This window comes from Alosa pseudoharengus, unplaced genomic scaffold, assembly GCF_046254945.1.
Source record: "Alosa pseudoharengus isolate Yale_2024_CS ecotype anadromous, Long Island Sound unplaced genomic scaffold, YU_APseudo_1.1 YU_APseudo_1.1_scf_11, whole genome shotgun sequence".
NCBI lineage: Eukaryota > Metazoa > Chordata > Actinopteri > Clupeiformes > Clupeidae > Alosa > Alosa pseudoharengus.
This window is the reverse complement of record NW_027468576.1, coordinates 39,385,203-39,397,129: the sequence shown is the minus strand read 5'-3', so window position 1 is coordinate 39,397,129 and position 11,927 is coordinate 39,385,203. Positions and strand designations below refer to the sequence as shown.

Here is an 11,927-nt window from a genome sequence, read left to right as displayed (position 1 = left end):
ATGGGTACGTGTGCTAGCTTTAGACTTCCTGAAGTCCACAATGAGCTCTTTGGTCTTCTTGGTGTTGAGAGAGCCAGGTTGTTATCAGTGCACCAAGATGTTACAAGATGGACCTCCTCCCTGTAGGCCGTCTCATCGTTATTGCTGATGAGCCCAATCACCGTAGTGTCATCTGCAAACTTGACAATGGTGTTAGAGCCATGTACAGGTGTGCAGTCGTAGGTGAAGAGGGAGTAGAGGAGAGGGCTCAGCACACATCCCTGTGGTACACTGGTGTTCGATGGTTGAGGAGGTGCGATTATCTAACCTAACAGACTGTCTGTTGGTTAGGAGGTCCAGTCCAAGTTTGGTTTTTCTTTTATCACATACTCATATATTGGTAGATGTTTTTTCTTTACCTTGACATGTTTCGACGTATACTTCCGTCTTCATCAGAAGGTCACACGGTGGAGTAGTGTGACGCGTTTTTATCAGCTGATGTTGTTACGGAGGTGTGATCCACCTGTCAGTTTTTTGACAGGTGGACCACACCTCCTGCATGCCAGTCATTAAGCAGGAGAACAACCGATACCACCGCTGGATAAAGGAGGCGATTGAAATAAGAAAGCGGAGCCAAAGACGATGAACAGAGATGAGGGAGCATATATGCTCTCCCATACCTGGAGTGCCGTCCTGGGGGGCGGCTGACTGACAGCAGGAGGTGTGGTCCACCTGTCAAAAAACTGACAGGTTGATCAAACCTCCGTAACAACATCAGCTGATAAAAAACGCGTCATACTACTCCAGCGTGTGACCTTCTGATGAAGATGGAAGTATACTTATTTATCTCAAGTGTAGACACAATGAATGCAATACAAGTAGTCCAGAATCCAGTTACAGAGGGAGGTATTGATTCCCAGTTCACTGAGTTTGGTGATCAGTTTGGAGGGGATGATGATGTTGAACGCTGAGCTGAAGTCAATGAACAGCATTCTTACATACAGTAGGTGTTGCTATTGTCAAGGTGGGACAGGGCAGAGTGAAGTGCCATAGAGATGGCATCTTCTGTGCTCCTGTTCTGACGATGAATTCAATGAATAGATTAAAGATCCTTTGTACTCGTTTCAGCTACAATTTAAAAAAACATTTGTACTGACCTATGTATGTCATCATTTAACATTAATTTCAACTCGCAATTGAAAGTAAGGAAGGTAGAATAGTAATGATCAATAAGGTCTGCATTCAGGTATTGCCATGTTGCTCTGAAAACTCAAATTAGCTTTTTTTTGCACATAAATCTTGAATTTTAACAACCAAAATGAAGAACAAAATCACATAATGAGTCAAAATATGTATGCCAACATCAAACATGTTTCAGCAAGCACACTTAATAAAACTTAAGAAGAACAATAAGTGTGCTAGCCTGGCGAGCCAGACCCACATTATAATGTAGGGTCTGGGCACTCACCGTTCGCAGTGCTCAGTCCGAGGGTTGGGATAATCAGTTGTCTTTCAAATTCCCTCTGAACGCAATAGGACGCAATAGGATATTTGTTTTCAAGTAGCAGGGAATTCAAGCCAAACCGTTGCAACTCTGCCATCAATCATTATGTTAAGCCCAACAAACGACTCTATAGGCCTACACGATTTCAATGCAAGATTTAGTTTCGATTTCTAGAGCTCACAAGTCAACGGAGAGTTGCTAGACTAGCCCTGGCAGCAAATGTAATTTAGCCTAGATTTCTAGGCTATAAGTGTGCTGCTTTGCAAGCACACTTAAATATAAAATGCCAATGTCAAATGTTTAATGAGTCATTCGCATATGATTCTAAATAGAAATCCACTTGGATGTAGGTCTATATTTGAAAAGCTCTCCATGCGGTATGACTTATTCAAGCGGGTCGTTTTGTGCTTCCCACCATCTGAAGGGTTCCCTCGTTGCTCCCTGAGCCCTCCTCGTGGACCCATTCCGGGAGCCACTGGTCTACCGCGTTCGTGTCGCTGCGCGCGTATCAGCTAGTCCGATGGCTGTGCCGCGGTCCCCTGGCTGCAGTCTGTTTGGTTACCTTTTCCGCATTCTACATGCCGACATCCAAGTCGAACAAGATCTCACGTTTCATCCTCTGAACATCTGGAATGTGGGTGCAAACAATAAACCTAGGAAATACTCTGATCATTCTTGCCGAATACATAGCATCATAAGAAAAAACTTGTCTGCAAAGTAGGGCTTTTTGTGTAGTCTATTATCATCTAGGCTTATTTATGTCATAATACCCCAAAAAGATGTAATGAAATATATATTTAGAAACAGTCGTGAGTTGCTGCACGTACAGAGACTTCGCATGTCCCGCCTTTTGGCTAAATCCAGTTTTTTTTCTTTTCTGCTTATCCCGAGTCCTTGTCAACAAACTTCGAAAAGCGGCTTCTCGCTTGCGCTGCCATCAGCATCCTGCAGGAGGAGTAAAAGTGCACACGTGGAATGTTGCCGCAGCCTTGATAGAATAGACTTTCAGCCAATGAAAAACCTGTTGAGTGACGTCTTTCACGGCTTGTAGACCAATGGGTGCATTTCAGGGGATGTTTTCCCAAAAGTGGAGGAAAAAAAGTCTTCAACAATCTGCTCTTACAAAACGGATTGTAGCCTACAGCTGTTGCGTACAGATGCTGGTCTTCCTTTGATGCGCACTGAAAAGGTTCCTCTTTGAACCGCAGTGCCAAATTCAGCAGTTAGACTAGGTTTATTTTATAGGATAGAACGAGATGCCAAGGGTGTTTTAAACAGTTTTACGTTTTAATTGCAGATGCTGTGTCTTCGAAAGGAAGAGAGGTTACTTTTACAGTTACGCTTACAGTAACTGGAAACTTGAAGAAAGGGAAAAAGGCCCTTCTGGTGGAGAAACGACAAGGTAAGAAATATTTGGCATAATTATTACATTAGTAGCGTAACCTATGCTCCATTTTCCACACGACAACGGGTCATAAAGTTCTTTTACACATTACAGCCAGCGATTGTTTCAGTAGGCTAAACTTTGAACCGAATAATAATGTAGCCTATATGGCTGGCATCCGCAAATACAACTTTTACTGCCTTTTGTAAGACATGTCTTTTGTGTATAATTTAGCCCTATTATATTTTCTTTTATTTATAATATAGGCCTATTTTATTTTTATGTATTTTTATTTTTTATCTATCATAGGCTATTTTTTTTTAAAACGTGGCAGTCAATAATTCAATCCATTGAAGACCTACATTGCTACCAATCCATTGCTCCTACAAAATAATAGATAGCCTACTAGGATAGGCCTACTCTAAAAATTGCATATAGGCCTACGTTAATATCCTGCTATATTATGTAGTATAGCCTAGGCCTGCACTAAAACGCCTATAATGTGACTGGTGTTTTCGTAATGGGAAATGTGTTGACAGTCTTGAGTCATTTCCATATTTTACAAGCTTCAGGCAATAATCAAACACATTGCCGGGGTAGGTTAATACTAGGCCCAGACTACAAGAACACGATAGACGCGATACCATGGCGCGTAGGCCTCCTGCGTATAGGATGCATTTGTAGGCTATACAGCAGAGTAGCCTAGTATCTAGGCTGTAAAACCAAAGAGCGGGACTGACCGCTAATCTGCCGCCTTTGTCCCTTTGAAGTGGTGCTCAGGGTCACCATGGTGACGGAAGTATCCTCTTGGATGTAAGGAGGATCCAAAGGATTCAAATGTGTGTTATTTATAGAAAGAACACACCAGCTATTTTGGTTGGCTCTCTGTTCCAGATTACTTTGCATCCATTGCAGATATTTAGTTTACTGGTAGTAAAACAGTCATGGGAAGGCCACCCACCTGCTGAAGTGGACTTGTTCTGGTCGGACTTTCATTCGAGTCATGACAGCAGCTGTGACTGTCACCCCACTCGGTTTCCTCGGAGAAGCCTTGACCTCAACCCATGCCCTGTGTTCTTCCGGAATACTGCGCACGCGACTTCACAGCCCTTTTATATCCTGTGAACAGCATCGGCGTTAGAGCAGTAAAGTAAAGAATTCAGCAGTAAAGAATCCCGCTGGTGTCACACAGGTATAAAGGTGTCGTGTATGTGTGTGTGCGTGCGTGTGTGTGCGTGCGTGCGAAACGGTGTCTGTCAGGGCTAGATAGGCATAGATAGGAGGTTGCATCGGACACAGAGGGCGTCCAGACCTGCTCTGTTGCTGCGTCCACTGGCTGCAGATGTCAGAGGTGATAGATGCTGTAGGGCCACTCCCCCAGAGCCAGATCAAGTCAAGTCAAGTATTTATATAGCACATTTCATACACAGAGGTCATTCAATGTGCTTTACATAAACAAAAGCAAACAATAATAAGCAATAAAAGCTGCCCTTGGGAGAACAGGAGGACAGGAGCCCCATTCTGCCCGTGAGAGCCGTTTTTAATGAGTGTGTGATTATGGCATCATAATAGTGCTCCTTATAGCAGGCAATAACATCATGCCATCTTTTAACCCATCAATCATAGGGCTTCGCCAGGGTCATTATCACCACCAATCATAGGGCTTCGCCAGGGTCATTATCACCACCCAAAACAGTTGTTAGGCCTTTTACTTGTCCCAGCCTTAGTCTTCATCTACCCCTGTAGAAACTCTCTGGTTATTTTCCTCTGGTGGTTATTCCTGACCATTTTTTTTTGTTTTACATTTTTTGGACATTTTCTACACTTTGATGTGTGATGTTTGGATTACTTAATCAACAGTGGTCTACGGCTAAGAATGAATGGCCTGAATTGACAGGTTGTAATCACATCATAAATTCTCGTACTTGTTATAATCTCTGTACATGGCCATCTATACGCCAGGTCTGGCTATACGTTACTGTATGGGAGAGGATGGCCTGATACTCTTGAGAAAAAGAAAAGGAAAGTTCTTTTTTGCACAAGAGACTTTTTACACAACAACTTTCTCAACTACCTGCTCTCTCGGGCTTTACTTAACTTTAAATGGGGTCCTGTGGTCACCTCTGAACGCACGTTCACAGGACAATGTGTGTTTAAGTGCTCTCTCTCCACGGTCACCACACCCAGGCAAGACACAGACAGGCACTGAGCTGGGTTCTCATGAGAGGCTGTTCAGAGCGCACCCTGCTAAGTTCTGCTATTAAAGTCATGGAAATAAAGGCCCGGTTCTCAGAGGGGAACAGGTAGTTGAGAATGACTTTCAGCAGTTTTCAACACTTGTAAACGGTTTCTTGTGTAAGGACTTCCCTTTCCCTGTCCCAGCCCGACATAAATCAGGACACCAGCAGATAAATCACCCAGAGTGCATGCTGGACCAGAGCCATAACATAGCCACATCAGGGCCACATCAGAGCCACATCAGGGCCACATCAGAGCCAGATCAGAGCATACCTGTCAACACTCCCGTTTTTCCCGGGTTCTCCCGTATTTCAAGGTCATCTCCCGGCACCCTCCTGTTTTGTTATTTCTCCCGGAAAACTCCCGTATTTAGCATGGACATCAAACTTCATTTTAAAATCATTGATCCATTCATTTTTCTACTAGTCTGACATCTCCCAGGTTGCCAGATTGTGTATGAAATACACCCTACACATACACGATCACTTAGTTTCAATTTCAACCGTTTTGTCATAGGCTAAAACCAGGCAACCCAAAACCCAAATAAGGAAGCGCAGACTGCGCAGCCAGAGTCTCGCCGTAAGCAAGCGGGCTAGTTGAATGGCCTACTCCAGAACTAGCTGTTGATTAACACATCACATAAACTTTTATTGAGTGTTGTTGATACACTGAACTTGTGCCCTCGGAACCAAATCTAACAGCAAGCAGCTTTGGAGTTTTGGAAGTAGGCTGCAGGCAGGCAGCTGGTGGATACATAACTGGCATGCGCAAGGTAATGGTAAGGTAAAAGCAATGACCGAAATGCAGTGTTGAAACACGTGTATGAAACGTATTAAATATGCAAACACAGATCCGGTATAAACACTGAAAAAGAAAGTGTGAAACGTTAACACAGCACACTCCAGCTGCACATCAGCAATGTCAGAAACATTATTCTCCATGTTTGTAGTTTTTATTTTAAGGTAAAAGAACTCCATTGTGCTGCTTGAACCCAAATGCACAGTGAGATGTGTTGAAATGTACTGATAGTGGAGAGGGGGAGGAGAGACTGTCATAAAGTAAGCAAATACGCTCTATTCCTCATTTGCCTGCAGCCAGCTGCCATTGAGGGCCTTCATGGAGTGTGTTGTGTTGCCTGTTTGTTTCCAGGGTGACTGTGAAGGACCATGGGGAGCTTCAAGGGCCACATCCTGCCGGGGAGCTTCTTCCTGATCGCAGGCCTGTGGTGGGCTGGCAAATACTCACTCTGGTACGCCACCCGCAGGAACAAGAGCGCCGGTGCAGGACGTCTGGCCACCCGAGCAATGCAGCGCCGTATGGAGATCCTAGAGGGCGCTGTGGTGCTCTCCTTCTCTCTGATTGGTGAGTGGTGCTCTCCTTCTCTCTGATTGGTGAGAACTGCTGAAATGTGGAGAGTTGTGATTTAAATATTTGAAACTGAATGTGATGGCTGACATAACATTCCCATAATGTTTGGACCTGACTTGTTAATGCTATTAAGCATATAGCAACAGTATGTCAACAAGTCTGTAATGCAGTAGATGGCAGTATATGTTTAACAGATACTGATGCAGAACTGGACCATGGACCCTTCCCTTTCCCACATTGAGCACATTTGTTGCTACAAAGACCCTTTATCTATTCCAGCTTCTGTAGACATATTGCCACATCATCATGTTTTGGCGTTAGTGCCACAGGCGTACTGGCACAGTGATTAGTGGCAAACTGACCTCTGTCCTTTCTCATAGTTATATCCCTCAGCATGTGCACAGACTACTTTTGTTGGTGCTCACATCCTCCTCTTGTGCCCTGTGTGTGTGTGTGTGTGTGTGTGTGTGTGTGTGTGTGTGTGTGTGTGTGTGTGTGCCCTGTCTGTGTGTGTGTGTGTGTGTGTGTGTGTGTGTGTGTGTGTGTGTGTGTCCTGCTGCAGGTATCCTGGCGGAGCAGTTTGTGGCCAGCGGGCCGCGGTTCCACCTGTTTGACCCTACGCAGCAGCAGTGGGCCCAGCTGATGATCTGGCAGCACTCCACGATGTACCTGTTCTTCGCCCTGTCCGGCGCCACCACCCTCGCCATCCACGTGTCCAACGTCGCGCCGCTCGCTCTGGACCGGCTCATGCTCGCCATCGCCTTCTTCAACGAGGGTGAGCCGGACGACGCCATGTTCACTTTACACCACCCATGGGACATACATACAAATGCCTATTTACATAACGTGCGCTTTTGGTTGATATAGCCTAACATGCAGTGTAGCCTATCATTATTGAGCCTATGTAAAACATTTACATAAACAGGAACAGAAAGCCCTTAATCACGTCAACCTATGACATCGCTTATCAAAAAGGTTAGCCTACTGCACGAAAACAACAGCGTTGAACTTTTACAACACTATAGGCTAAGTTAAAAGATGGGTTACACATATGGACGTTTCAAGCTTTTCAAAAGTGCATGTGTTTGTCGTGTCGGGGGGTTCCCCAGGAGTTTTTTTGAAATTCTGTCTACTTAACACACCATTCTAACGCAGCTTGGGAGGGACAGAAATACTTTTAGCCTACAGAACAAGCAGCTGGCTCATGTGACGTGAACATTGGCTACCTTATGCATTATCACTACACTGCCCAACATGGAGACATCTCATGTTAACAATCAGAAAACATAACATAGGATATTATTTGTGCGAATATGGGTTAGCACAAACTTAGCTTTTGGTGAACGGAGATGCAGATCACTAATTCATTTCTTTGCGCAACAGCCCATGTTCTGCGTTCACTCCAGTGAGCCAAAAAGGCCTACATGTTTTTAAAGCCGTTTAATTTCCAGGCTATTTGCAACGATATTTACCTGCTATGCCTTCAGTTTTCATGGACAGTTACAGGAATCCACGTCATTCGTTTATCGTTGCTTCAATCCAACCCACGTTATCTCCAGAGTTTGTAAATTTGTCAGTCAGTTTCAGCCTCTCCTATAGTTCCTCTACTTTGGGATTTATTAAGTTTTGTTACATTTTGTTACACTTTAGAAGAGAAGACACAGGGGCCTCTGCATCGATGTCATTGTAGAGCAGTGCGATGTGCTCAATTATGTAGGCTAGCTCCAGAGTAGACTAATGACGCCGCGAATACGGGCACAGCCGTTTATTATTATTGATTATCATTATTATTATTAGGAGGCCCCTCATTGGTCGAGGCCCCTGGGCTTCAGCCCAGGTATGGCCCTTCATTAAGGCGCCAGTGACCACCTGCATGGGCGGGACATGCTGGACGTGTGTGTGTGTGTGTGTGCTAACTGTCCTGCCCCCGCTGCAGGCTTCCTGTTCATGTACCACCTGCATGGGCGGGACATGCTGGACGTGCACGTGCATCAGCTGCTGCTCTACGCCGTCTTCGCCGGCGCGCTGACCGCTCTCCTGGAGATGTTCCACCGCGCCAACGTGCTCCTCGAACTGCTGCGCACCACCATGTGTCTGCTGCAGGGGAGCTGGTTCTGGCAGGTAAGGGGGTGTGCCTGTGTGTGTGTGTGTGTGTGTGTGTGTGTGTGTGTGTGTGTGTGTGTGTGTGTGTGTGTGTGTGTCTGTGCGCCTGTGTGTGTGTGCGCCTGTGTGTGTGTGCCTGTGTGTGTGTGTGTGTGTGTGTGTGAGGTTGTGCGCGAGTGTACATGTGTGTGTGTGCCTGTGTGTGTGTGTATACGAGTGTGTGTGTGTGTGTGTGTGTGTGTGTGTGTGTGTGTGTGTGTGTGCGTGCGTGTGTGCATGTGCGTGTGTGTACAAGTGTGCGTGTGTGTGTGAGAGAGAGAGAGCATGTTTCTGTGTGTGGAGACAGTGGAGAGAGGTTTTGCAGGACGTGTAAGACAATGATGTTTTAGTAAAGTCTTTAAGAGAGAGTACACTCGTAGCAAACCTGCATCTCTAATAATATTGACATGCATCATATCAACATTATCCACAGTGTAATGATGGAGTTACATTAGTATAGGGAAACGTTGTGGTTCATGCATAAAGAAGTGAGTCGATCCCTGCGGTCATGTTGTGATCTCTGTCCTGTTCCAGATCGGCTTTGTGCTGTACCCTCCTAGCGAGGTCAAGTGGGACCTGAAGGACCACAACAACATGATGTTCATCACCATGTGCTACTGTTGGCACCTGGCCTGTGCCATCATCACCGTTTCGGTGATCTACTGCACGGTCTGCTGGTACGTCTCTCTCTCATCACTGCTTCTGTGCTCGACTGCACAGTCTGCTTGTGCATCTCTCATCACTGTCTCTGTGCTCGACTGCAGAGTCTGCTGCTCTCATCACTGTCTTTGTGCTTGACTACACAGTCTGGTTCTGCATCTCACATCATTGTTTCTGTGCTCGACTGCACAGTCTGCTGGTATGTTTCTCTTTCTCTCTCATCACTGTCTCTGTGCTCGATTGCAGTCTGCTGCTCACATCATTGTCTCTGTGCTCGACTACACAGTCTGCTGGTTTGTTTTCTCTTTCTCTCTCATCACTGTCTCTGTGCTCGACTACACAGTCTGCTGGTATGTCAGATACAGGTTTAATTCCATTAATGTCCAAGCACAAGTGGTTGTATGACTATAATATGAACTCTTCTGTTTTTATTTAACACCCCCCTCCCTCTAGTGTGGTACGCACCAAGCTGAGGAGAATGCCCCCCATGGAGATGGGTCTGCTCAAACCCAGAGACACAGGGGGGGAGTCTGAAGACGAGGTTTTGTGAGAACCTCCTGTCCGTTCCCCTCCAAAGGCAACAGACCCTCTAGTTCGACCCTGCAGAACTGATACCTCAATGTTACAGGGAACCGCAGCAACGTCTGCCATCAATCTACAGCACTGAATGGCCTTACAGGTTTTCTAGAGTGGAAATGTCCGAATGCTAATTGGTGCTAGTCCTAACTGTTTTCGATGTCAAACCATGACGTTTAAATTTGCCGGCTTGAACCACATGCTCACAGAGCTGCCAAGGAATGAGAAAATAGTCGTGGAATTCATATACTTACTGAACAATGTCGCCTGTACATCCTGACAGACTTCATTAAAATAGACTCGCCTGGACGCTCCTGTCACCAAAAACTAAGAATTATCAAAGTGCTAAGCAGGGAACGTCCAGACGCATGGGTATATGTGCCAGCCTACTTCCCATGCGTATAGGGATCATATGGATGGCTAGTATTAGATGGCAGGAGGTGTTAGCATCACCCCGGCAACAAGGAAGTCTGAACCTGTCCTCTAAAGAACCCAAAACAAACTTTTTTTTTCAGGGGATCAAAGTCCCACTTTGTCAGGTACTGAAGGGAATGGAGAAAAGAGGATAGAAATATAAACTTGAGAACTTGAACTTGAATTGTTTTGTTATATCACACAACTAGTAACTTAATAGTCAGTGATTTGAAATGAACACCACACATTGAAAACTCCATATGAAGGTACGGTTTGCAGAGCTGTCTGGGGTTCAGTCTTTGGTCGAATCCCTCCACTCAGTATTGTATACTAAGATGATCAGATGGAACCGCCCGAAGGTTAAATAATATAAACCTATGACTGAGGCACTTTCATCATCAAATCAACACTGTCCAGAGAAAGATGTTTTTTGTTTGTATGTTGGTTTTTTTATATATTTTTTTATTATGTAAAAAAATCCCATTTTTATCATGATGCAGATGCACTAGGGCTGGGCGATAAACCGATAGCGATATGTATCGCAATAGACATGTGATCGATATCAAAAAAAAATTGTTCAATAGAACATTCGATAATTAAAAGAAACACACTTCCCGCCTTACGTTGTCCATAAATAAATAGGCTAAATATATCTTGCATTGTAGCTAGTATGTGCAACTCTACCAGAGTAGGGATAGAAGTAGGCCTACCTCAACACAGACTCTTAATGAGTCCTTGCCCCGTGCACTCTCTCTCTCTCTCTCTCTCTCTCTCTCTCTCTCTCTCAACAGGCGCATCCCTCCTCAGCATGCACATGTAATCCAAACATTCACAATCGTGCAAGATGACTGGCTAAATTGCTATTAAATCTGGTTAGCATCATTAGCACGCTGCACGAATTTGTTCAAAACTGTTGCATTCAAATTGACTGCTAAGTTCTAATCATCTCAATCCCGAAGCAATTGGAAAAGTATTTTCCAAGACTCATACGGGCCTGTCCCAAGGAGGAAAAGTATTCATTTGAAACTTAACCCTTTAGCCGCCAGGGTTTAAAAAGAATAAATTGGATTTGTACATAAAAATGTCAAAAGGCCATGGCTTGCAAGTGGTCAGAGATAAAGTCCTACTGTAAATGTGAAAATCATTTAGTATGAACAGAAGTTTATGAAGGGGGTAAATTTACTCATCTAATTTGCATATTATGACGTCACTGGATGGTAACCACCGTGAATTATGCACATTTCAGTAAATACTAGATGTTGAACATATTTGAGCAGTTTTTCTTTCTTTTTTGTCATTTCACCGACATAACAAATGAACAGGAATACAGTCACATGTAAACCAACAATAGTAAACTATTACTATAATCACAAACCCTATGCTACTATACAATAAAGTAGCCTGGTCAAATCAGTTCCATATCGCGGGTGACTTTGTAGTTCTTCAGAGCCCTATTTTTACAACCCCTGCTGTCTATACCACGTCCATTACGGACACTATCATCACTATTGCCACTGGCACCTCCAGCTATGTTGGGCAGGGGGTCGAAATCGGTCGAAATAAGCATAGTATGCTTAGTGGACACTGTCGCAAAGACGTACCTCCATTCACAGACGCACCGTGAGTATCAGTCAATAGACGATCGATCATATTCTCCAAAAG

At 44.6% G+C, this 11,927-nt stretch overlaps 1 protein-coding gene across 1 annotated transcript; it reads left to right on the top strand.

Moving 5' to 3' along the window:
* Positions 1–2,650: 2,650 nt before the first annotated feature.
* On the top strand, positions 2,651–11,872 carry tmem45a (transmembrane protein 45a). The gene is made up of 7 exons (XM_076279150.1): positions 2,651–2,672; positions 2,781–2,885; positions 6,255–6,467; positions 7,036–7,248; positions 8,410–8,594; positions 9,150–9,292; positions 9,729–11,872. The coding sequence occupies exons 3-7, from the start codon at positions 6,272–6,274 to the stop codon at positions 9,823–9,825; spliced, it is 834 nt and encodes a 277-aa protein (XP_076135265.1). The 5' UTR covers positions 2,651–2,672; positions 2,781–2,885; positions 6,255–6,271; the 3' UTR covers positions 9,826–11,872.
* The last annotated feature ends 55 nt before the right edge of the window (positions 11,873–11,927 follow it).

What these genes read in the sequence shown, in the direction of transcription:
- tmem45a (XM_076279150.1), top strand. Translation starts at nt 6,272, where the DNA reads ATGGGGAGCTTCAAGGGCCACATCCTGCCGGGGAGCTTCTTCCTGATC. An exon ending in GCTCTCCTTCTCTCTGATTG is followed by an intron (nt 6,468 to 7,035) that starts GTGAGTGGTGCT and finishes GTCCTGCTGCAG; the next exon opens with GTATCCTGGCGGAGCAGTTT. An exon ending in CATCGCCTTCTTCAACGAGG is followed by an intron (nt 7,249 to 8,409) that starts GTGAGCCGGACG and finishes CCCCCGCTGCAG; the next exon opens with GCTTCCTGTTCATGTACCAC.